The sequence below is a fragment of the Stegodyphus dumicola genome, chromosome X2 (genome assembly GCF_044657685.1).
Source record: "Stegodyphus dumicola isolate Sdum_Otavi_A_Nest chromosome X2, ASM4465768v1".
Taxonomy (NCBI): Eukaryota; Metazoa; Arthropoda; class Arachnida; order Araneae; family Eresidae; genus Stegodyphus; species Stegodyphus dumicola.
Genome location: NC_140781.1, coordinates 84,760,450 through 84,785,263, shown reverse-complemented (window position 1 = coordinate 84,785,263; position 24,814 = coordinate 84,760,450). Strand labels below are relative to the sequence as shown.

Below are 24,814 nucleotides of genomic sequence, written 5' to 3'. Positions count from 1 at the left end.
CACTGATTCAGAAATCGAGATGCATTCTGAAAACAAAAATTTGAGTGACATTTATTGCTTTATTTGAAAAGACAAAAACCCAATGGTAAAAAGAAAGTATAAAGTTTCGTAAGTAAAAAGAAAGTCTAAAACAAGAAATCCTGCTCATAATCTTATTACTAAATTTCCTGGAAACATTGGTAAAGCTAAATATGTGTAGACTCCAAATGAATCCTGGTAACTTTTACTAAGTGAACAAATGTTGCTGAAAGTCGTCAGTTATACAAATATTTATATTGCATCTATTTCTGACAGCTTTCAAAGAGAGAGAGATGCTTATAACACAACTCTAACTGAAATTCGCACTCTTATAGGTCTTTTATATTGTGACATACATAAGTCATCTCGTAAATGTACGAGATCTGCTGGCAAGAGACGGAACCAGCTTGGAAATTTTCCACAAAACCATGTTCTACACATGCTTTCTTTTTTTATAAAGATGTTTGCATTTTGATGACATAGGAACTCACGTCCTCAAGAACAGATCAGATAAACTTGCACCTATAAGAGATTTTTTTGAAGATTTTGGGAATAACTACCAAAAACATCACACTGTCGGTGAGTTCATAACAATTAATGAAAAACTTGAAGCCTTACGAGGAAGATGTTCTTTCAAGCAGTATATTCCTGATAAACCTGAATAATAATTCCTGACTAACCTGAATAATAATATAATGAATTCCTAATAAATTCTATATTAATATAGTAGGTTTTTACGTGCTCGTGTAACTCAAAAGAGCGCGCATGCTTCTGGGTTAATGATATGTAAATATTTTACATATTAAAAGTTACATTTTAAAAGTGATTGATGTTGATTTATAGCAATCTTAGAATATTTTGAAACATAAGCAAAATACACCTGTATTTGAAACTTCAAGTGTTGCAAATCTTTAAAAATTAGTAATGGTTAATGTAAATAAATTCGATGAAATTATTCAAAGAGATAGTAATTTTAAGAAGGTTTTATCATTTTTACATATTATAAACAATGGAAATGTAAAAACAATTATTTTTAATGAGAGTTTTGAAAGCATTTGTCATTCAGTCCAACATTATATTTTTTACAATTTCTTGTGGTCTTACCTGGACACTGAGCACATCACAGTTGTGTTTTACTTAGAACAATTGCGGGGAAAATTTGGTCAAATTAAATTTTTTTCTCAGATTTTTAACTGTTTCAACTGAATAGTTTCCATTTACTCATCTTTGTTGAAGTGATTGTTCTTCCAGTTTGGGAAGCACTCCAAATCATTTGAGATAGTTCTGGGGAATGCTGCACCGAAATTCTAGTTTATCCATGGTCTTTCTTGCAAACATGCAATGGAGGAATCATGCATTTTTAATTGAATACACTTGTATTTGAAACTTTTATATCAAATAAAAACATGGCATTAAACAAGATATTGAAAACATTAACAAAAACATGACAAGTGGAAATCATCATTTCTTTCCACAGAATCCAGTGCAATAATTTGAAATATTTTCATCCATTCTATTGGCACCTCCAATAAACTTGTTGTATGTCATAAGTACGTGAGGCTGAGGTACTGTTATCTGTTTCTTAGAAGCCGACCAGCATTTGGATGAACCTAGTGGATTTACTCTAGTATAGTTAGAAACTGTTGTAACAATACTGTTGTTTTTCCAATGTACCACCGTTACACCAGATGACATGTCTTTCCTATAATCGATAGCACCTCTTACTTTTTTTTCTCAAATTTTCAACGGTTTCAACTGAACAATTTCCAATCCAATTTTCTCTGGCTGTACCTACAACTGCAAATCCAGAATTTGATAACTCACTCCTCAACGAGCTTTATGAGTAATAAGTAAGTGTATATTGCTATCGTAAATGGATATGTAAATTAAATATGTGAAATAATTGAACGAAGTTTCCTAGTAAATAACGATTATAATTTTTTATGTATACAAAATGATATAAATCATATTCTCTTTTCAATAACATGCATAATCTGAAAATGAAATGCATTTAAAAAAAAGTTAAATATTATTAACCCCTTAACTGCCGCGGAAAACGTACAAGATTCATTCCCCAGTGCCACGGTTTTTCACATATACACGCATAGTTATGCGATTTATTAGGGGGAAAATAAGAGCAAGTTTTACTTTCTAAAAATTGTTTACTTTCACAAAATAAACAGTAAAAAAAAAAAAAAAATGAATGCACAAAATTTAATATTTTGAGTAAAAATATAATAAAAAGATGTAAGTATAATAAAAAGGATGTTTTTATAATAAAAAAAATGTCCCTATAATGGGTTTTCGATCAATTCATTTTTAGACCAGTAAAGTTTAATATCATGTTTCAGTGTTATATACCTTGTGAAATCAGTATGCCTATAAAAACATATATTTCTTCGGAATTGGTTGAATGCTACGATATTGTTCTTGATTTTTCGTTTGCAAGGTGTTGTTGGTTCATATACTCGTCTACAAAACGGTTAGTTTCAGTAGCAATATAAAGCACGAGCAGTTCATCAAAAAATAATTCAAGAAAGATAAATGGGTTTGAAACATCCGTTATATCTTTCTTTATTCCTACTACAAAAAGTAAACGAAAGACACAGAATAAAAAAAAAATACGTTTTACTCAAACAACACTAGCCAATATCACGCAGTCATTACTTTAAGCACTTTAGACACATCCCTCTCTCCAATTTCTCCCCACACTTCTCTGAAATAATATCCTCCTTCACATACTTCGTCAAGGTCATTCTGGTGTTGCATTCCAAAAGTTTGCGAATAGTTTAACGGGTAGCAGCGCAAAGCAACTGATAGTATTTTGTAAGGGCGTATATATACGCCCGGGGCAGTTAACGCATCGACTGAGCAAGGCGTATATATACGCCCGCGGCAGTTAAAGGGTTAAAAAATTAAAAATTGGGGTTTTTTCCCCTTGTAGACACAAATATATTTTAGCACATATTGTAGAATTTCTATATTTTGTATACAATAGTAGTAATAAGAGATTAAGATTTTGAAGTATTATCGCATAAAACATGCATATTTCAAATAAAAACACTTTTAGGTTATTGATCAGACAGTAAAATATTTTTCGCTTAGTGCACTCACAAAGTGTTCCATAAACAGGGCAACAAAGATTAAACGTCTTTCGTCCTTTAAAGAAACTATGTTTTAGTTCTGGTTTCACCAACAAATGGCACCACTTGCTTATCCAGGCTTTCTTATCTTATCTAATCATTATTTCCTATGTTGTTCATTTGCAGTTTTGCAGCTGAGGATGGTGGTTCAGTAAAACCATCGAAACTAGTCCTGTGAAAATTTTGAAAATAAAGCGCTGATTTTTGTTGTTTGACTTCTGAATTAGTATTTGTTCGGCGTGTTATTGTGTCTTAATTAAACGTAATTACCGTATTTGACAGCATATGAGATGCACCCTTATTTAGAAGGCCACACACATGTAGATGTAGAAAACGTTATGTGTGTCTAGACCTTTATCCGGGCTAAAAATAACATTCAGTATTGAAAGTTAACCTGTGTCCTTCACGTATAAGACGCAGGTAACTTTTTTGAGACCAAATTTAGGAAAAAAAGTGCGTCTTATATGCCGTCAAATACTCTTTTTTTTTTTTTTTTTTTCTTTTCAAAATAATTTTGTCAGAAATCTTTTGTGATCTTTTTTAAGCAAATCATTTTTAATTTTTCTAGTTTAACGAATAAGAAGTTTGCAAAAGGTACTTCCTTCCTGCGACTACCCATGATGTGTCAATGCTGGAATGAATCCTACAAAAAAAAAAAAAAAAAAAAAACTTGTTCTAAAATAATTTTAATGTCCATTTAGTGGTTCCATCTTTTGCTAACAGTAAGAACAATCCTTATCGAAAATTGCTTTGGTGAAAGAATATATGCACTACAAGATTTTTTACATAGTGCTTTCCAAGCATCCCATATTTTATCCACTGGGCATAAATGATAAATGGGTTAAAAATAAATGAAAAAGTGTTAAAAGGCTTTGAAAAAGGAAAATCAATAATTATAATTTATATATCCATGTAAAAATTAATTTCAAATATTAACTGAAAATTTCAGCATGAAGATATATTTTTACTAAAACTTGATAATGTAGCTTTTTTTGAGAAAAGTGAGAAATAAGTTAATGATATAATAATAAAAATACATTGTAACTGTGTAATAGATAATGCTACCACTTTAATTCTGATGTTGAGTTTGCTGAAATTTTGGAATATATATGAACTTGAAGATGACATCTGTATTCTTTGTTTTTGATTTAAGGAAACCTTTGCATCCAACTTAGCAGACATCCTTATTTCCAACTAGGTAGATATGGAATGGGGGACAAACTATATAAAAGCTTAAATCAATTGGATTATTAAATTAGGATTATCAGCCAAAGGGAGGGATGTTATAGCATGGTGTGAAAGAAGCTGTGTGAAGTGAAAATCCTTTGCAAGTAGTCCACTCAACTGTTGAGAGCTTTTAATGTTTTGAAGCTGTAACCACTCAGCTGCTGGCTTGAAATTTGTTGCAATGACAGATGGGTGACTAATATGAGGCCCTTCAAAACTGATTATAAAGTCTACACAATGCCATCTCTTCCAGCTAGGCAGATAGCTGTAAAGTGCTGTATAACAATAATTAATCTAACTTAACAAATTGGATAGTGGATGATATTGAAAACCCTAAAATGGGCCTATTTTGACTCAAAATTCCAACTTCATTTAATATCTGATTTATTTTCACTGCACAAACACACAGAGGTTAATGTGTATGGTTTAACATAATGATCAAATGATCTGTAAACCTTGAAAACATTCAATATTTTCTGTAGTGTCTGTTCCATCCGTATTTCTGTTCTTCCATTTCAACAATAGTGACAATATGTGATGTATCAGACTTGGTCCAACACTGAAACTGTCCTTTAAGGAAGCATATATAGGTTGCGTGAAAGAAGTGTTGAACAGTTAGTGAACCTTGGCAAGTACTGCTGGATGGCTTGATAACAGGTCTATGAGGAAGATAATGACTAAGCTTTGAAATTTACTCCACTGAAAGTTTCTATGATGCCTTCTAATTCAAACTGTTGGAGTACAGCATCTCAACCCTCAGAGTTATTTTCATTTAAACAAATGTTTTGTAATCATGCGAAATCATGATTCTGCTAAGTCGCATTTATCATAAAGAGCAGGATGTCCAGCTAACCATGACAAAGCTACTTTATAACATTGATTTTCAGTACCCTTAAGGTTTTCCTGAAATGGATCAAAGTTTCCTCTTAAAAAAAGGATCTTATTTTCCCTTTCTACAGGATCTGTAATGCCATAAACTTCTAAATCCTGTATCTTTGGCATCTCAGTATTTGAGGTTTTTGAGGTTTAATGTAACCATATTAACCACTTGCTTTTTCTTCCCTAATCTTAAAATTGATCAGCCTAGTAAGGTATCTACGGCTGAAACTTTTACAGCTAAAACTACCTCAGTACTTCCAGTCATAGCTAAAACTACCTCATTTCTTCCAGTCTAAATGCTTCCAAGTATATCAGCTCATAGAAGAACTTTTATAGTTGGCAAATCTCACCCATCTGCTGTCAGTTTTATGCCTTGAGAAACAAGCTGAATAAGAAATATTTCATCACATATTCTGGGTTGCATTGATCAAATCTTTGGTTTATCAAGTAGAGACATTGAATTAATTAGAACAGATTTGAGCACTTTGGGTCTTCAGCTTTAACAAATGGCTCAAATACATAAATATGAATAATTGACTCAAGCAATATGAAAGCTATTCCATTTAAAATAGAACAGAACACTGATGCCTGGTCAAGCTACATATAGATGACACTTTTATGGTTATAGTGATACAGGTCCAAGTTGAAGCAAGGTACATTCCCAAAGTATATCAGGCATTTTTTTTAACTGTTAAGCTCTGGTCCAGTTTTGATAGAGAAAATCCCAGGGCCAATTCATTAGTCTCCCACTATCCTTTTCCTGCCACCACCCAAGAGGACTTTTGACTAGCCGTGTTATTTTGCATGCCCCTTTGCTGCACAGATACTAAACACAAACCACAGTCAATTCTCCATGATTTGAATGTAGGCCCATTGGTACAGCATTCAACATCTCTAACCGTTATACTATCTGGATAGCAGGTTATTATGGTAGAGAAATAGAAATGCTGTTGGCCTTCTGTTGCAGCTTAAATTGAAGTCTATGACAAGAAAAAAAGATTTAGGAAGAATTTTCATGAGCTCATCTAAAAATCCTATCCTTTCGAAGGTGTTTTTCCATATACTATGTGTTTCACAGTATAACTAGTCTAACGCTCAGCAAGCAATATAAGTGATAATGTGTTAATTATTTATAACAGTGTAAAGCTGTCAGGTGAATATGACAATTTAGTTTATCAATAGAATTCTCAGAAATGTTGAAAACATCATGGAAATGTGAGGTACATTGCCAAACCTGATAGGGCTTTAACACAAAGGTTGAAATCCTTTATCAGAGCTAGGACAAGTCTTTATTACAACATAAATTTTCATCCAGTGTTAATTATTTCTCCCTCCTTAAATCAAAATTATCTGTGATACCTAGGGTTTTTTTTCTAAATTGGAAGCATTTACAATGTTAATTGGCTAGTCCACAGCACCACCTAGACTTCACTGATTATTTTTTGGGATGAATTAGAGCATTTATCATATATTAGAGATGTTTGACCAGTACAATTTACTCATCGATGTTTGTTGGCTGGCATACAGCTGCAACTCAAAAATTTTGGCTGGGAATCTTTCATGCCAGATGTACTTAACTATTAATTGGCCTTCCACCATGTCATAGAAATGGCCTGTTGAAAAGCCCTAGAATATTAGAATGGTGTGATAAGCCTAGTCCAAATGGTACTAGGTATAATGACTCACCAGCGGCCGAATAGTAAAGTCGCTGAACACTGGTAGTTCGGTCTGAGGTTTGAATCCCACAAACAGGCTGGCTGCATGGGCATTTTCTTGGTTTTCACCATGTGTAACATGTATATAAGCCAGTTTACCTTAGAAAGTCTTCCACGAGCACATCCTCCTCTTAAGCAGATAGCCCTAGAATGCTTTGCCATAATCTCAATAAACTAAATGAATTATATTAGTTATAATAACTTGTGAAGGAAGTTTTGATTTCCTGTTACCACTAACAAAGAAGATATGCCAACCCTCTCAGTATTTAAAAGTAAGTGAATAGCAATCGGCTAATCAAAAATTATGTAGTAATACAAAAATTTGCTAAGTCATGCTAAATAACTGAAGGTACATTAAATGTAACAATATTTAACTATGTAGTTCTATTTTGTGATTTTTCCATAATTTCAAAATGTTGTTTTAAAACTATAGATGACTGATAGTTTGGGGGAAATTTAGTATAATAAAATAAAAGATACATAATGGAACTTAATTATCATGTATTTAATCTATGGTTAAGTTTCATTCATTTGTATTTCAGTCATTTGTTGTGGCCAGAAGCATTTGTTATTAGTTAATGTTCACATTTTTACACGTGCAGGTATAGTTCCTGCCCAGTTTCGACAAAGGTGATGTACCTGAGAGTCTCCTGCCCATCCCCTTGCCACCAAACTACTCAAAGACATTCAGGTTGCCAATATTTTAATTGTACCCATGCCACACACTTAACAAACATCCATGCCTTCTCTATTTTTCAAATACAGGCCCAACAATATAGTAATCTGCATCATTAACTACTATACCAATTAAGGCAGCTCACAATTTTACAGCAATTAATTTTGTAGACATGTACTCTTTTTTTATGCAAGCAAAGTTAATAAATGGAAGTCTGGAAAATATGACTGAAAAATATCTGAAAAGTATGACCAGAAGTCACTGAAGTTCCTAAAATCTTACTATGACAAAATGTTTCATACTACAAGTTTATGCTGTGCAAATAATTTTTATTTTATGTGTGATATCTTTATTATGAATGGAAATATACAAATGAGGTTTTAATGGAAAAAAACTGATGAACTAATAATATATTTTACAACAGCTGCAGTAACCATATAAATCAATGTACTGATTTGAAGGTTGTAAAAAACTTCAGTTTGCTTTTGTGTAAGCATATAAAAAATTAATAAGCAGTAACCAGGGTTGCCGCGCTACCGGGAAAACCGGAAAAAGTCAGAGAATTCGGAAATTGACCAAAAAATTCAGGGAAAAGTCAGGGAATTTAAGTGTTTTAGTCAAAATCTGGAAAAGTCAAGGAATTTCATACAACAATCCCGCCAAAAAAGGCGAATTTTGCACCGACGTTGGAAGAGATAACTTTTTTGGCAAATTGTGTATCATGTGAGTGTCATTCGGGCAGCTGGAATAGAGCCAATTTTTGCAGCTCCAATCTGATTGTCTTTTTAGAAAGGCAAAGCAAGTTTCCCGCAACTTTTGGTTTCCAGCAACCTCGAGAATCACATGTGCAGTGCATGAGCTAAAGAAAGTACCTGTTCTCGTATAAAACAAAATGGGTTTAATCCTAGTATACGGTACCATGAAGGTTAGAATAAAAAAATATGTATTGTAAAGAAGGAAAACCTCTCTGCAACAGACGTTTCTCCGTTCCATCATAGCGGGAAACGGCGGTGCATGCGCGATATATCTGTCGCCAAAGCACGAAACCGGTGTTGAAGTTCGAAGGTCACGTTATCAAGAGTTCATAAAATGAATATCGTTTAAAATTTCTTTAAACTCTAAAGGAAAAGAAAATATTTTTTGGCGCAAGTAAATTAATTCATGGATTAGCTATTTTGAGGGGAGGGGAAAAAATCTACGAAAATCCGTTTTTAAAATTATTGCGAAAAATTCAAGAAAAAACATTCTTTGATAAAACGTTTCTTCTTGGATTTTTCGCAATAATTTAAAAACGGATTTTCGTAGTTTTCTTTTTTGTCTAAGAACGTTTCTTCTTAACACGTGTTTCTCAATTTCCTGTACACATCGTGGAGAGGGAAATTCTGGCCGCCAGGTTCCGTCGCCAAATCCCTTGGCAAATTTTCCCTCCGCTTTTTACATAGACGTTCTTTGGTTAGAATAATCTCCATGTATGGTACAGCGGGATTTGGCGACATGATGTTGAGCAGTAAACGGGTCATTTTGTTCTTGGCGACAATTTTCAAAATCATCCGAAGGCCATATCGTATACTAGGATTTTACGGCAAACTCTTTTTTTTTTTTTTTTTTTTTTTCTTTTTAATGAATACCTTGTCATTTTGCAGTAAAATTAAAAAATAGTAATCAATCATCTAGGATAACCATGTAATATAACTATATTCGCTAAAATATCGTTGATTATTCTAATTAAATTTTTAAGTAATTATCTTTATTTTTATGTTATTCATATCATTTAATGTTGCTTCTTCCCTCTAAATTTATTTATCATTAGTAAATAATATTTCCAAATTTCAGGAAATTTTCTCTGGCATAATTCTGAAATTAATTCTAGCAGTATGATGACATCACGAAATTTAATGCACATATTTTTTCCTTATGTATGCTGCGAAATAAATATAAAATACCTCAATTTAGTAAAAAATATCATTAAATAGATTTCTTTCTTTCATTCAGCTGCAGAATGTCTGCAAAAAAAGCCACCTTATTTTATTCCAGATTGGGCAAATTCTAATCTCAAACTTCAGTGGAGAAAACAACTCCTATTATAATAATATTTGTGTTTTCAAGTGTTAAGGTGCCTTTTAAGAATACACCTCACACAAATTAAATTTACCTAAAATCTAACCTAACTTTTAGCATTGCGTTGTTATTTATAAGAACCGGATTAGCCTCGTGTTGAACTGTGGATGATCATGAGTAATAATTAAATAAAACGTACAGTTGTTATCTAATGTATATATCTTAAATTTTATTAAGTTTTTTAAGCGGAAAAGTAAACAAAATTATCAAACAAAGTGTACCAAGAATAATTAAGAATAAATGTCCTCTGGGATTTATTGAGTAATTAAGTGAATTTGCTACACAGTACAAGTAATACCATAATTAATTTACCGCTTAGCATAGCCAATGTACATTATGCAGATAAACTGGAATTTTCTTGAAACATACCTGGAAAAGTCAGGGAATTTCATTCTCCTGTTTGAGTGGCAACCCTGAGTAACTAAGCAAACATAAATAAGTTGATGACTTTATTTCAAAATGTAGATTGTAAGTTGGGTGAAAAATTTTTAAAGCAGTGTTGTTAAGTCAATAGAATTATTTGCATTGATTAGAATGTTATAAATTGAATCAATAATAAGCAGTACACAAAATACTGCAGTTGGTTTGTCTTTAAAAGTGCACAAGAATTTGCTGCAGAGTTGATGTTAGTTGATGACTAAAAATAAATGAATGCAATTTGATAGTGCTGTTGAATTTTGTTTGAAAATTTGCCTTTGGCAATCAAAATTTTATATTTAATAATTTTTCAGAATTATTTATAGGGTTATGTAGCTAACTTTAAACTGGTGTTATTCTTTTTACTTCCTCGTATGAAGTAAAGGAAGTATTGTAATCATGAAAAATGTCGGCTATCGTATTTCAACGAAAATATCCATTTTGAGTGCTCTCAAATTCATTTGAATATTTTTTTCTGGCATACCATCTGTACTACAGCACTGTTAAATTGTGCTGTATCATTTACTTTCACTAGCATTTTAAAGTGCCAACTGCAGTAAACACATTGAGAGACAGGGTCACAAGTTGAAAGAAGCATGTGACCTATGTGTTGTGCCACATACTTATTTGTTAAAAATTTTAAGGGGGAGCATTTCATTCCCACTTTTTAATATTATTATAGTATTAGAAAACACCAAAAGTAGGCATTTTGAATTCTCTGTACTATATCAGACAACCGATGTGTTAAAGTTTCTACCTGGAATCATGTCTGAAACTCTTTAATATTTCCAAAAATACGATTCAATTTTTTTCTTTTAATTTTATGTGTATATATGTATAAATATATGTATTTTTTAAGGGAACCTCTGAAGTTGCTTGCCTTCGTCTTTTCCTTGATTACCATGGTCTCTCCTTATTATGGAGCTGGATGGCATATCTGACAGATGAGAAATTAAAAGAAAAGGTACGTATTTATATATAATTTTCATTATCCTATTTTCAAGCAGAAACTTATGCAGGTTCTTAAAAAATGCTGAAAATACAAACCTACTATAATTGATATCTACTTTCATTCTATGTACAGTGTGCAGTTTAAAGTGCAAAATTATCCACAAACACTAGACAACTGTTTGACAGTTGTTTTTTTTTTTTTTTTTTAACCTTTTTAAGAAGGCATACTGATAGTTTTGTGTGATGTTAACACCATGAAACAGTTGATCCTGTGTGCATGGTGCATTTTGTCCTAACCAACAGCGGCAATTTTGTAACTTGTCAAGACTTATGCCCATAAAGGTAAAATTCATCCTTCCCATTTCATTGAACTTTCATAATTATTTTCTAGTTGACATCTACTAGAGCAGTAGGATGTCTAGTGTATTAATTTTTATGGAAGAGCTATTAATAAAAGCTTGCAAAATGAATGCTATAATATTTTATTGAATTTGATTTGTCAATATCTTAGCATTCTCCAAATAAAGAGCAGTGGAAAGATGGGAGCCTTTATGTATGTTGACTAAACCTCAAGATAAAACTTGAATATTTTGCATGTTTCATTTTCATAGATAGAATTCTAGCCTTCTTGAACCCAAACATTTATTTTACTTATATAGATTGCTGATGAAAACCTTATTACAATTATCATTCATTTAAAGTGGTCAGACCAGTGATTGGACATTGTATTTAATGCCAAGAAGAAATTTCAACTAGATGTGCTAGATTTTAGTAGACTCATGAAATAAAGTAGCATTTTGCTGGAATTTATGTGATTTGATTTTGCTTTTGTTTTGTTTTAACCAACTTATAAATACCAAAACTGAATATAGAGGAATACCATAAAATGCTGGAACTGTTATAGGAAAGATAAAACTATATGGACCAATCTATATATTTGATAGGACGATGCCTTTTTGGCATTCTGCTTCTATTCAGTCTCACAGTTGTGATATTTAGGACCTCCAGTAAATATCTGGACTAATTTAGTCTAATAAGAATTGCGAGAAATAAATTAAAATTTCTTTTTTAGGTCAAAAACACCACAGTATTTTTAGTGTTTTTTGACCTAAGCCTCTGCCATTCCAACAAACTTTCTTATATAGCCATGAACTTCTATATTCCTTTAGTGCAGAATTCTTTTGGCTGCCGCCTAAATCATTAGAGAATAATTTGGATCATCCATGTGAAACATTTCTTTGAAATGCTGTTATAGAGGCTTTAAAAAGCAAAAAACTTTCAGACCCAAGTCAAGAAATGGGTATGGCATTGCCTCTTAATGCATTTCAAAATGTTCAGTCTCACCCTGTTCATATGTAAGACTTCCAATAAATATTTGGACTGATTAAATTTCCTAAGAATGTGAGAAATAAATTGAAATTACCTGCATTATTTTTTGGCTTAAGCCAGTGCCATTGCAACTGACTTTCCATATTTAGCTATTGAACCGTTAGAGAAAAACTTCAATAATTTCACCATCCATATGAAACATTTCTTTGAGGTGCTGTTATAAAGGCTTAAAATGTTAAAAATCTTTCGGAACTGAGTCAAGGAATGGGTATGGCAATGCCTTCTAATGCAGCTGGACAGTAAGTCTTAGAATTTTGGCAGCAGTTTGATCTCCTGTTTTGTCACTTGCAGCCTAGATGGTATAGTGGTTAATAATGCTGACTGTCATTTGATGAGACCCAGGTCCAAATCCTAGAGAAAATGTGTATGTTTGTAAATGTATAGTGCCTGTGCGGCAAGGGGCACTCATAATTCACTGCAGGCCGAAAGTCCTTGAATGGTAGACAAAGAGGGGTGGAAGATCCTCAGACTGCCTCCCAAGCAGTTCTCCCTCAAAACTGGGCTGAAGCTGTACAGTTAGTGCATGGGACATCTTAGTACCTCTGGTGCTTGTTGTATATACAGTATATAACTTCATATTATATACTGTATATTAACTGAATTATAACTCCAACAACTGTACTGGTGTTTCGACACTAACTGGGTCAGATAGGTGAAGTGCAACTAACTTTCAGCACATATCAGTCTTGCCAATGTCAGGCATTCATGTCCATTTCCATTCTGATTGGCATCTCTTTCCTAGCAAGCAGCATTGGTAGCAACAGCCAGACTTCTGTTACAAATTATGCTGGTTATGATTTTACTTCTCATTGTAACCTATGTTGCTTAACATAAAATTTGCGTAAACCTCTAGACTGAGCAGGTACATGATGAAATGAGACAAAAAAAAAAGTGTTGGTAAACTTTAAACATCACTTATCTTCTTTAAAATATATGGGACTGTTATAAGCATAAATTTTACAAACATGATTTTATTGTCAAATTTGTTTTAATATTATGTATTAGATTATATTTCATAATAATGTTTCCTGCTTAGATTTAATTTATTCTTAGAATGTTACTATGAAAGTGAAGTTCAGTTATATATAATTGCTTTCGTTTATTCAGGTCCCTTTGCTGGTAGGTCCTTAATGTTTTTTTTTTTTTAATTTAATTCAATTTTTATTATTATTATTATTATTAAAGATCCTTAAAAGTACTTAATGTCAATATGCAGAGATGTGTATGAACTTTGTTACAGAGTTTAAACACTGATAAGTAAATGTGTAGCTGGGGTTCTCAACCAGTGGGTCCATAGTTTTAGGGGGAAATGTGGTCAATCTTTAATTTACCTGTTAAATATTTAGTTTTAGTTTATGAACATAAAAACCTATGTTTATTCAAGTTTTGGCATTTATCAACATTTTCAATGCTTTTATGTTTAAAATATAAAATGCATTTAAAAGTAATCAAAATTTAAATGTCTTCCTTTGGTTTATTTGATTATGGCAAAGCATTCAAGGGCTATCTGGATAAAGGGAGGGATGCCTTCATGGAGGACTTAAGGGCAATTATCTTGTACGAGGGCCATCCAGGAAGTAGATTACGTTTCCGTCTGTGTCCGCTAGGGGCGGGGCTAGCGCGGCCATCTTGGGGTCAGAGCGTTGCGCAGCTCAGTCTGCATCTAGCCGTGCTAGTGAGAGGTTCGTGCTGTGCTCCGTTCAGATACTGTGACGGTTTGAAATGTCTGCGTTAATTGAAAATCCCGCGAGCTGCGAGGTGCGCTCAGTAATAAGGTTTCTGACTGCAAAAAACTGTAAACCGATAGAAATCTATCGGCAGCTTCGTGAAGTGTATGGGGACAACATTATCACTGAAGGTGGAGTGCGTCAGTGGGTCATAAGATTTCAAAATGGCCGAACCAATGTTCACGACGAAGATCGAAGTGGGAGACCCAGCATAGTGACCGCCGAACTTCTCGAAAAAGTCGATGCTAAAGTCCGTGAAAATCGAAATTTCACAATAACGGAACTTTCTTTGAGTTTTCCACAAATTTCGCGAAGTTTGTTGCACGAAATCATCAGCGAAAAGCTTGGTTACCACAAGTTTTGTGCAAGATGGATTCCAAAAATCTTGACAGAGGACCACAAAAATCAGCGAATGGCTGCAGCGTTGAACTTTTTGGACGCTTACCATAAGGATGGTGACTCTTTACTCGATCGCATCGTTACTGGTGACGAAACATGGGTGAAACATGTGAACTGTGAAACGAAATTGCAATCAATGCAGTGGGGGCACACAAGTTCTCCCCAAAAACCCAAGAAATGCATGCAAACAATGTCGGCAAGGAAGATGATGGCGACTGTTTTTTGGGACAGAAAAGGTGTAATTTTGGTGGACTTCCTGGAAAGAGGCACTACAATAAACTCTCAAAGGTATTGCCAAACTCTCCAAAAACTCAGAAGAGCAATTCAACAAGCGCAGAGGAATGTTGAGCTCTAAGATCTTGTTGATTCACGACAACGCCCGGCCCCACACGGCAAATGTCACTCGTAAAGTTCTTGAATCTTTTAAGTGGGAGTTGTTTCCTCATCCGCCGTACAGTCCCGACCTGGCACCGAGCGACTTCCACCTATTCCCAGCAATGAAGAAGTGGCTGGCTATGCAGCGTTTTGATGATGACGCACAGCTGCAAGAAGAGGTAACGAAGTGGTTGAAGGCGCAGGCGGCCGAATTTTTCGACGAAGGAATTTCCAAGCTCGTACATCGCTACGATAAATGCCTTAATTTGTATGGTGACTATGTAGAAAAGTAGTATTTGAGTGTGGCTTTCATCTGTATATAATAAAATTTGTTTCCTATACTTTGTTTATTTTTTTATTCCAAAACGTAATCTACTTTCTGGATAGCCCTCGTATACCAATTACACATGGAGAAAATCACAAAAATACCCATGCAGCCAGCCGTAGATTCGAACCCCAATTCAAACTACCAGTGTTCAGCGATGTATATGTTTTTTTTTTTTTTTTTTTTAATTTTATTTTAGAAAAGGGAGGATAATCAGCTAATAGTTGTGAAAGGGGTGCATGGGCAAAAAAGGTTGAGAACGACTGATTTATAGACATTCTGCTGTAGAATGTTGGTCCAAATTTTTCGAGGCATAGGTTATTTAGGATTCGTATGGCCGCTGAGAGTCCTTAAAAGTCCTTAGGTTTTTTAAAATCGATTTTTGGTCCTTTAAGGTCCTTAATTTCGACCAAATTAGGCAAGAGGCCCTTAATTTTAATCATAAGAAGTTTCTGACCATTATTACGACTGCCATTTTGAATGTGAATTAGCATTTTGGACAAATATTTTTGGTGATTTATTGATAAATTATAGTTATCATTTGAATGAGTGAGTAGGTTCATGGATTATAATTTGTTGCTATTTCTAGTATAAACAATGGGGCACTCAAGTTTCTGAGCAAGAAGTGAAACATAAGCATTTCAAAATTATTTCATTTTTTCTAATGAACAGGCTCTTAAACAACATTTCACCTTTGGAAATGTGAATTCTTTATTAAAAGGTTACAAAATTTGGCAACTTATCAACATTTTCACCATTAATTAATCATCTTATTAAAATAATGCTAGTGTTTTAATAAGATTGTAAATTGTTTTCAAGAAATAACTTTAAAATGAAACAATTAAATTTTTCCATATCATATTATACTGTGAGATTACTTTTCATTTTCGTGACTTATACTGAACTAGGTAATAAATCCTTAAGTTGCACTTTAGCGCAGTTTACGAAACAATTCTTAGCAAAAGCAAAATAGCTTTGTAATTAATTAAAAATGCCTTTGTTTTGATTTTTTTCATGGTTAAGAGTTTTTCCTATGTGATTGTCGGAATATGCATCAGTTTTCTCTACAAAATTAAATTTTCACTTTTTTCCTCTTAATTTTTTTTTTCCAACGTATTTCTGGCTTTTTGCTGATACAGAATTGGTAGGAGTAAGTTTTCTTTAGGATTTTAAACATTGCGACTTGAAAAGTTTAGAAGGATTTGAAGGCAAGATTTATAGACCCACAAATCTAGAGATTCCAGAAAAATGTCTTCATGGGATCAACATGATATCAAAATTCAATCATGTAAATTTATTGTGCGCAAATTAAAATGAAATTGTAAATTAGGAATCTGTATTTGCATCTTGATTAATACAGAAAATTTAAAATAAATTTGAAATATGTATATTTGTTTCAGTTAATTAAATTATGATTGTTAATATGATTTTCGGAAGAACAATGAAAACATAATATTTGAATGTTTTACTTCTGATACTAGAAGTCTTTTTCATAACATGTTTATCTTCCTTTTGTTTTATCTAATTTTTACTAGACACAAACATGGAAAATATCAAAGTTGCTTCTAATCACATGAGCAGGCATTTATAGAAGGGGATTTTTCTGTTACTAAAGAAATTAAAAACTGACAATTTAAAAGATTCATCTTATCTCATCTTGTCTCAATGCATCATCAGTGACATAGCATGCAGTAAGGGGGAACATCTGTCCCCTGGCACAGATCCATGGGGTGCCAAATAGATGTTACAAAATTTTAGAATGAAGTGTTTTTCATTCTTGCCATATAGAAGGAGGCACAAAATCTTCAGCTGTTTCCTGGCACTGAAAACCTTAACTTCCGCTCTGTGCATCATACACAAAGCTGGCACAATACATTTTCTCACTTGATGCACTCTCTGTGTATCCTAAATTCTACTGCCTAATGGCTTCCTAAATTCTAAGATTTTGCCATTTCTAGATTTTGTCGCTCGGTGTGTCTTTAAATTTTAAAAATTCTGTTACACCGGCCCTTACCATATATCATTTCATATTAATTCTGAGTGTTCATATTACTAAAGAAGTAAAATTAGCACCTTTTCCTATACATTCTAAATACATTTAGTTTTTTAGAATAACAGAAATCTTTAATTAAATCCAAAAATTCTAAAGTTAAGGGGAAACATATTGAAAAAAGAAACCGAATACATAAAGAGCAAGAAAATTATTTGTCAGAGATGTACAGTTATTATTATGTAAATTAGGCAGTTTTTAATAATTTCAGCCTGCTATAATCTTCCCTTTTGATTTCCTCACCAGAATGAAATTCACTTAGATAGTTTCTCAAGTAAGGTTTGGGGTTGTAAGACAGAATTTGTTTCTGGCCTCTACTTGCACGCCTCATTAGTTCATACCAGCTCTGGTAATTTGTAATTATTATTATTTGTATTATCAGTGCCGATATTTGAATTTGTTATGCTATAACTATGTTACGACATGTTACTTAGATTAAAATTAAACAGTGCAGTCTTTGACTACTAGTCCACATTTTTACTTCGAATTTGACTAATCCTGTTTAATTGGATCACCATAACCTGCAGTTGATTTTGCTAGCATGAGAACATGCTTTTATATTCTAAGGTCTTTTTAAATAAGAGGTTTATTTAAATCTTTATCTGACTTTGTAGTTACTTTCAGACACAGCAATAATTTGCTTCATGTCTGTCAGTGGTTTTGGACGCTTTAACTTTTATCAGATCAAGTAAACCCTCATAGGTACATAGTCGAGAGATTCACAAGTTAGAAGATAAAGCACACAGAAACTATCGAGAGCAATGGTTTGCATTTAAGACAAATCTCTAATTGTTAGAAAAAATTCTTAAAGAGAAGGAAATCTATATGAACTAGCCAAAATGTTTGGGCAGGCTTTAAATTAAAATGATGGATAAATATTTTGTTGAGTATTGTTGCTATAAAACGTGAAAGTGTTGTAGCTTTTAATGTGTATGTATCTTAATATCATTTAAGAATCAATGTTATAAATTGCATGTATTTTAAATTGTGACATGTTAATAGATTGTCATTTTAATAGTGCTTTTTAACAAATATAAGAAAACAGTACATTTAATAGTGGCGATGTAAATCTGTAATGACTAAGGGTATCTAACTAGCTAATTTAATAATTTGTAACTAATTGATCACCCTTAAAAGTTATCTCTGCATATTAAAGTGAGTAATTGCTTTTCAATAATCTTTATCGTGGTCACAAGATACTGCACAAAAATGTAAAAATTAATGTAAAACTTAATTCTTTGCATCTAGTGAGACTTAAAATTATATAAAACAACTTATCACCTATGGTGCTTTAGTGGTTCATTGGAACCTTAAAATATTTAACTGAGTTACAACTCCAGGAACTTTACACAAAATTGTGACACTAACTGTTTCAAACAGGCAGAGCACAAGTAAATTTCAAAACTTGCCAACTGTGCTGACATCGGACTTTCAGGTTTGTTCTGAACACAGGGCTCTCTGTAGGCAAGCAGCAGCACAGGCAACAGTCAGTCTTCTTAACGAATCATGCTGATTATAATTATTCCCATTTTAACCTATGCTGTTTGACATAAAATCTACCTACTATTTACTAAACCTCTAAACTGAGCAAGTACATGACAAAATGAGACATAAAATAAAAGTCAACATAAAGCTAACTGTTAGTAAAACATAAAAAAAAGTCACTTATCTTCTTTCAAATATGTATTCATCTGGGAAAGCACTTATTTCTAATGACGATATAGCAATGCTTTCATCAGTAATTTCGATTTTTCTCTTTCTTTTTCTTGTAGATTTTAAGGGTTCTGAAGTTGCTTCCAGTGCCAAATAAGACTTTACTCCTAGATAGTAAAGTTATGAATGTAATCGAAAAATGGGCATCTCCTGTACCTAATATTGGAGAAGGTGATTATCATTCTGCTGACCTGAGTGATTATCCAGCCCATAAAGAATTAACTGTATATCCAAAGAAAGTGAAATCCTGTGATACATCTGATAGTGAACCTGATGGCATTGCTTGTGTTCAGCCTTCAGAATCATGCTTTATTTCATCGAATTTATCTCAGAGTACTGAAGTTAAATCAAATAATATTGTTAGTGCATCAAATCTGAACAATGTTTTTGAACTTCACAGAGGTGTGACTGGATCAAATGTTCAAGAAAGTACAATTACAAATGGATTCAAAAATAATATTGCAGACAGTTCTCGTTCTGATGAAGACAGTGCTGATGTGCCTGATGAAAGAGATACTATAAAATTTAATAAAACCAGTGTGGAATTGTCAACATTAGCTCGCAGTTTACTTGATTCATGGAAAGACTTGAAGGTTAATTTCATTTCTTATCAGTTTTTTAAGTATATTGTTCTTTGTAACTTCTATCTGATATGTATTATTACTGTAAAGTATTCATCTTGTAGCCATTGTTTGTATATTTTTTAATAGTTTACTATTTTGTAGTTGAAAAATGTCTCTGTTAAGAAGAATATGACTGATGTTGAAGAATAAAATCATTATATTTACTTTGCACCTAAACTCGATCTCTTCCTATATAAACTTTCCGAAATTCAAATTTTTTTCTGGCTGAAAATGAGTTTGCTAATACATCATATAAAAATCTTTTAAAAATGAGAAAAAAATCCCTTTTTTAAAAAAACACGTCTGTCTTCTGTGTGAATAACAAATTTTTATCCCTACTATTCTCATGATTTAAGAATCATCTACAGCCAATTTATGGCCATTTACTGTCTCAGGCAGCACTTCCCATTTTGACACATCCAATGCCACTGTCCTCTACCTAGTGACACCAGCATTCTTTAGCCACTTTTCTGCATTGTCTAGCAGCTTCGTTTGTGGTCTTCCTGTCCTTTTTCTCTCTGGCTTTTGGAATGTCAATTTCTTCACTGGGCATTCATCTTCATATCTATAGGTATGGCCTAGCTATATTAGTTGTGAGGCTTTAAACTTTTATTATATTTGGTCTTTAAGTTTCTGCTTTACTTCAAAATTATATTTTATTCTCCACACTCCATTTTCCCTTACTGCTTCAAAGTTTTGTTCAAATGTCATCACTCTATCGTTATCTTTTTTTTTTTTTTTTTTTTTTCATTGTCCAGCACTTACTTCCATACAACACAATAGGTCTAACTAAGGTCTTATACAACTGTATTTTAGTTTTACTGCTTAAGTATTTTGATTTAACCTGATTTTGTGATCATAATAGAATCTGTTAGCCATGTTAACTCGGTTCTTGATTTGAATACTTGTATTATTAGTATTTATAGTTGTACCCAAATATTTAAATTGTTCGACCTCCTCAAAAACAGTCATTTATTTTCAACAGTATTAGGTTATGTCTTCTCTTTGTGACTGTCATGAACTTAATTTTTTCTTCATTGACTGTCAAACGAATATTTTTTGCTTTTGAAACAAGCACACAAAATGCCTCAACTGTTGCCACCTTCACTCTTCCCACAATGTCAGTGTCGTCACCAAAGGCCAACAGGTGCACAGATTTTTATATAGTCTTCTGTGTTTGTATGCCTGAATCTCGTATTGCTTTTTAAAGGATGACATTAAACAGCTGGAAGGAAAGAGAATCTCTTTGCTTTAGTCTTTTTTTCAGTATAAAAGAAATCTGGTGGTTCATTTCTCAGTTTTACTCAATTGAGAGCACAACTCTCCTAAGGGTCATCTTAACCAGATTCACCAATTTTTCAGGTATTCCTAACTCCAACATCGCCTGAAACAATTTCTCCCTGTTATTGCTATCACAAGCAGTTGTAAAATCAATGAAAAGGTTGTACGTATCTCTATCATATTCTTTGGTCTTTTGGAGTATTTGCCTAATATTGTGTGTTTGATCTTGTAGTAGATCTATCTAAACTTTGAAGTCTGCACTGGTATTCTGCATTTTTTTAAGCAGCTAGCTGTTCTGATAGCATGTGTGAGAATATCTTATGTACTCAACAGTATAATTCTTCTGTAGTTCTTACACTCCAGCTTATCTCCTTTTTTTATTGGCCATATAGAACGATATTCCCATTCCGTGGGCACTTTTTCCAGAGTCCAAATATTGGAGACAAAAGAATGTATTTGTTTAGTTAGTTTAGACTCGTTTATATTTAAGACCTTAGCCTTGATACCATCCAATCCTGCCAAACTGTTATTGTTTAAATTATTCATTGCTCTTTCTACTTTATCCACAGATGGTGGTTCTGGGTTTTTACCTTGATGGCTCTGAAAAGTGTCACTTGATTCATCTTCCAATTCATCCAAAGTATCTTTTCCATCAAGAGCAGTCTTGAAATGTTCTCTCCATCTCCTAAGTATTTCAGTTTTGTCATTAATAAGTTCACTGGTTTTATCATGGCATGTTTTTTTCATAGCACAGAAATCTTTTCTGATATTGTTTATTACATTATAAAACTTTCTATCCTCTTTCCGGTTTTTGAAAAATTCTATTTCCTCATAACCAGAACCCAATATGCTCTCTTCTTCATTTTGAATAATTCTTTTTTCCTTTCTTCTAATGTCTGTGTACTCATCCTGAGCATTTCTTACAATTTTTTTGCACCATACGGTACACATGGTTTTCGTTTTGTTTTTCAGTCTTCTAAATTTCTGTGCATTCATCCGCAGCATTTCTTATTATGGTTTTGTACCATAAGATGGTACACATAGTTTTTGTTTTGTTTATTTCACATTCTTCATCATACAAGCCCTTTGCTTCCTCTCCCTCTTTTTAGCCCAAAGGGGCATTAGCTCAGAATGGCTATTAAGTTCATTTTGTCATTTTGTGTTGATTCACTTTTCAAACTTTTGCCTGCAAATATTACAGCTCTGTGTTATATTTAAAGAAATTTAATAATGAAGAATCTGCATAACAATTTCAAAGCGAGCAATGGCAACACTGTACGAAAAAAACATTTTTATCCCCAGAGTGTAAGACTGTGTGTCAGAAATTCTAAAGGTATGCTCATTTTAAAATTATTATTGGTGTTGAATTGAATTTTATGGTTTAAGTGTGAAGAACATGATATTTAATAAATAAAGGTAACACAGAAAATGTTTAAAAAAAAAAAACCCTTTGGCCGTAATGTAAAATGTGAAAGCAATCGTTTTTTTTTTTAATTTGTTTTGTTTTGTTTTGTTTGTTGTTGTTGTTGTTAAGGGCTGGAAGCACTTCCTTAGCTTCCTTAGCTAAGTTTTTCCCGCCTGCGATCCTCATTATTCTCATTCTCAGTCATTACAAGTTTTTCCTCTATTTTTTTATTTGTATACATAGTAATAATCTTAGGAGTTCTTAAGGCATCCATGTCCAAGATTTCTTCCTTTTGGTCTTTATATATTTATATCTGTATATATGTATATAGATAACTAATATAATAACATTTTGAAATTCTGCCTCTTACTTTTGAAATGGCCAGAGACTGGTAGTCCCTTGATAATGAATCAAGAGAATATTTCGTAAAATAATTGTGTTTGATGCAGTTTATTTCAGTGTTTTATATGATGGATGATAGAAGTCTGCTTGTAGCATTTTTGTTTTGAACTCCATGTTATTGTTTTAAAATTGTAATAAAAAATGTATTTTATTAAAAGGTCTGTAAAAATTTAATTTCTTAAAAACAAGTATAACAGAAATTAAAGATTTAATGCATAATTGTATATCCCATTCTGGAAATTATTGCAGCTACAAGAAATAATGAGAACTTCTTTATTATTAATTTACTTTTAAAAATGTATTATTTTTCAAGCAAGTCTTGTATACTAATTTAGGTATGTATTTTTTAAAATGTCTGTATTTTACTATGTACCTAAGTTCTCCAGTAGCCAGTGTAAACTTTTATTTAACATGGATAAGATTTTTTGGTCACCTAATGAAGTATATTTTGATGTGAATCATACATATTGTACTCAATATCTGTATAAAATGCCATTTTTCTTTTAATATTATCCTAACTAGCTGCTATTTGCATGTGTTGAGAATTATAACATGGTATGCAACCAACTTGCATAGGTTCTAGAAATCAAAATTGGAACAGGCTTCATATTCTGCTGTTCTGAAATTATGAAAATTGTTTTTTGAATACTGGAACTTTTTTCTGACCATAAATGAATTGGTTATTTGCAGGTAGTCTGTAGTTTCATAATGATAATTGTAAAAAATTGAAAAGGATAAACATACATTAGTAAAATCTTTGATGTATAACAGTCTACCCCATTTTTAATTAAAAAATAGTTAACTAAACTGTTTTCATTTTTTCTTGATAATTTTTTCTTTTATCTGGTGTCAGTTTTTTTGGGGGGGTGGTATATGCTGCCCTAAACTTTAATTGCAATGTCTCGCATTCTAATTTATACTTTAAATTTTATTTGAAGATGGACATTTTCAGTATGTGAATGGGATTTTTAATTTGTTCTGGATATTTTGAGCCATATTTTTTACAATGAAGTAAGGGAAAATGCTGCGTGATGTACATTTTAAATATTCTTTTGAGATATGCATTTTTACTGAGTAAAGGGTACTCTTAAGTGATTAATTCTCTATCTTGTGAGTAACTTGGAGGCGTGTTTTCCACAGTGGTAACAAGAAACACTGCATGATGTTTATATTGTAATTTTACAACTGCTTCGGTTTTAATAAAACACAATTATATATAGTGTATTTATACCTATGACGAAAATCCATGTACTTTGTAGATGAAATTCAAAGAAGCTGACTTAATTTTCTGCTTTTACTTGGTAACGCGGTTTACCTTCCACTCTGAAGTAGAATTAAGGCCACCACTGAGTAATTTTAAATTATCATTAGGAAAAATCCTTATTGTGATTTACACATGTAAATAATTTAATGTTTATTTCAATTGCATTGGGATTCTTTTGAACCATGTGTGTGTGGCTATTAAGTTAAACGAACTGATGAAGACTAAACACACAAGAGCTATAACAGGAGGCATGGTTGCATTGAGAACTTAAAAATAAAAAAATAAAATAAAAAAAACTTTCTTTATATTACACATGAAGAAAACCATGAAAACCTTCCTATGTAGCCAGACCATTCATCAGGATTCGAACCTGGTTTGAACTACTAACATTCAGTGATCTTACTGCTTGGCTGGCAAGTGTCCATATCACATGTGACATCTTTTATGAATTTATTCTGAGAAATATGCATAGAGGAGAGGGTATAACATGATTTTATTGAAGTAAAATAATTTGGAATGGAATAAAATTTTTAAAATAAAAAGATTTTCTAAACTTGTATCCATATAAGGAACTCTGGTTTTGAGAATTTTCTATTTTAGCAACATTTGCTCTGAATTCTTGTCACATAGACATAGATACACTGGCTATTTCTCAGTATTAGCCCTTGTACAGGTACTACATGTGTTTAACATGCTAATTTTACATATCCATAGGAA

General features: G+C 32.5%; 1 protein-coding gene across 7 annotated transcripts in view; it reads left to right on the top strand.

Annotated features, from left to right (window-relative positions):
• Positions 1-24,814, top strand: part of LOC118179348 (histone-lysine N-methyltransferase SETD2-like) — a 205,043-nt gene that overhangs the window by 120,259 nt on the left and 59,970 nt on the right. For all 7 annotated transcript variants that reach the window (XM_035348531.2, XM_085808858.1, XM_035348536.2 and 4 more), the window contains 2 exons: positions 11,053-11,157; positions 19,182-19,715. In XM_035348531.2, coding sequence (XP_035204422.1) covers positions 11,053-11,157; positions 19,182-19,715 — 639 coding nt within the window. The remainder of the gene's footprint in view (positions 1-11,052; positions 11,158-19,181; positions 19,716-24,814) is intronic.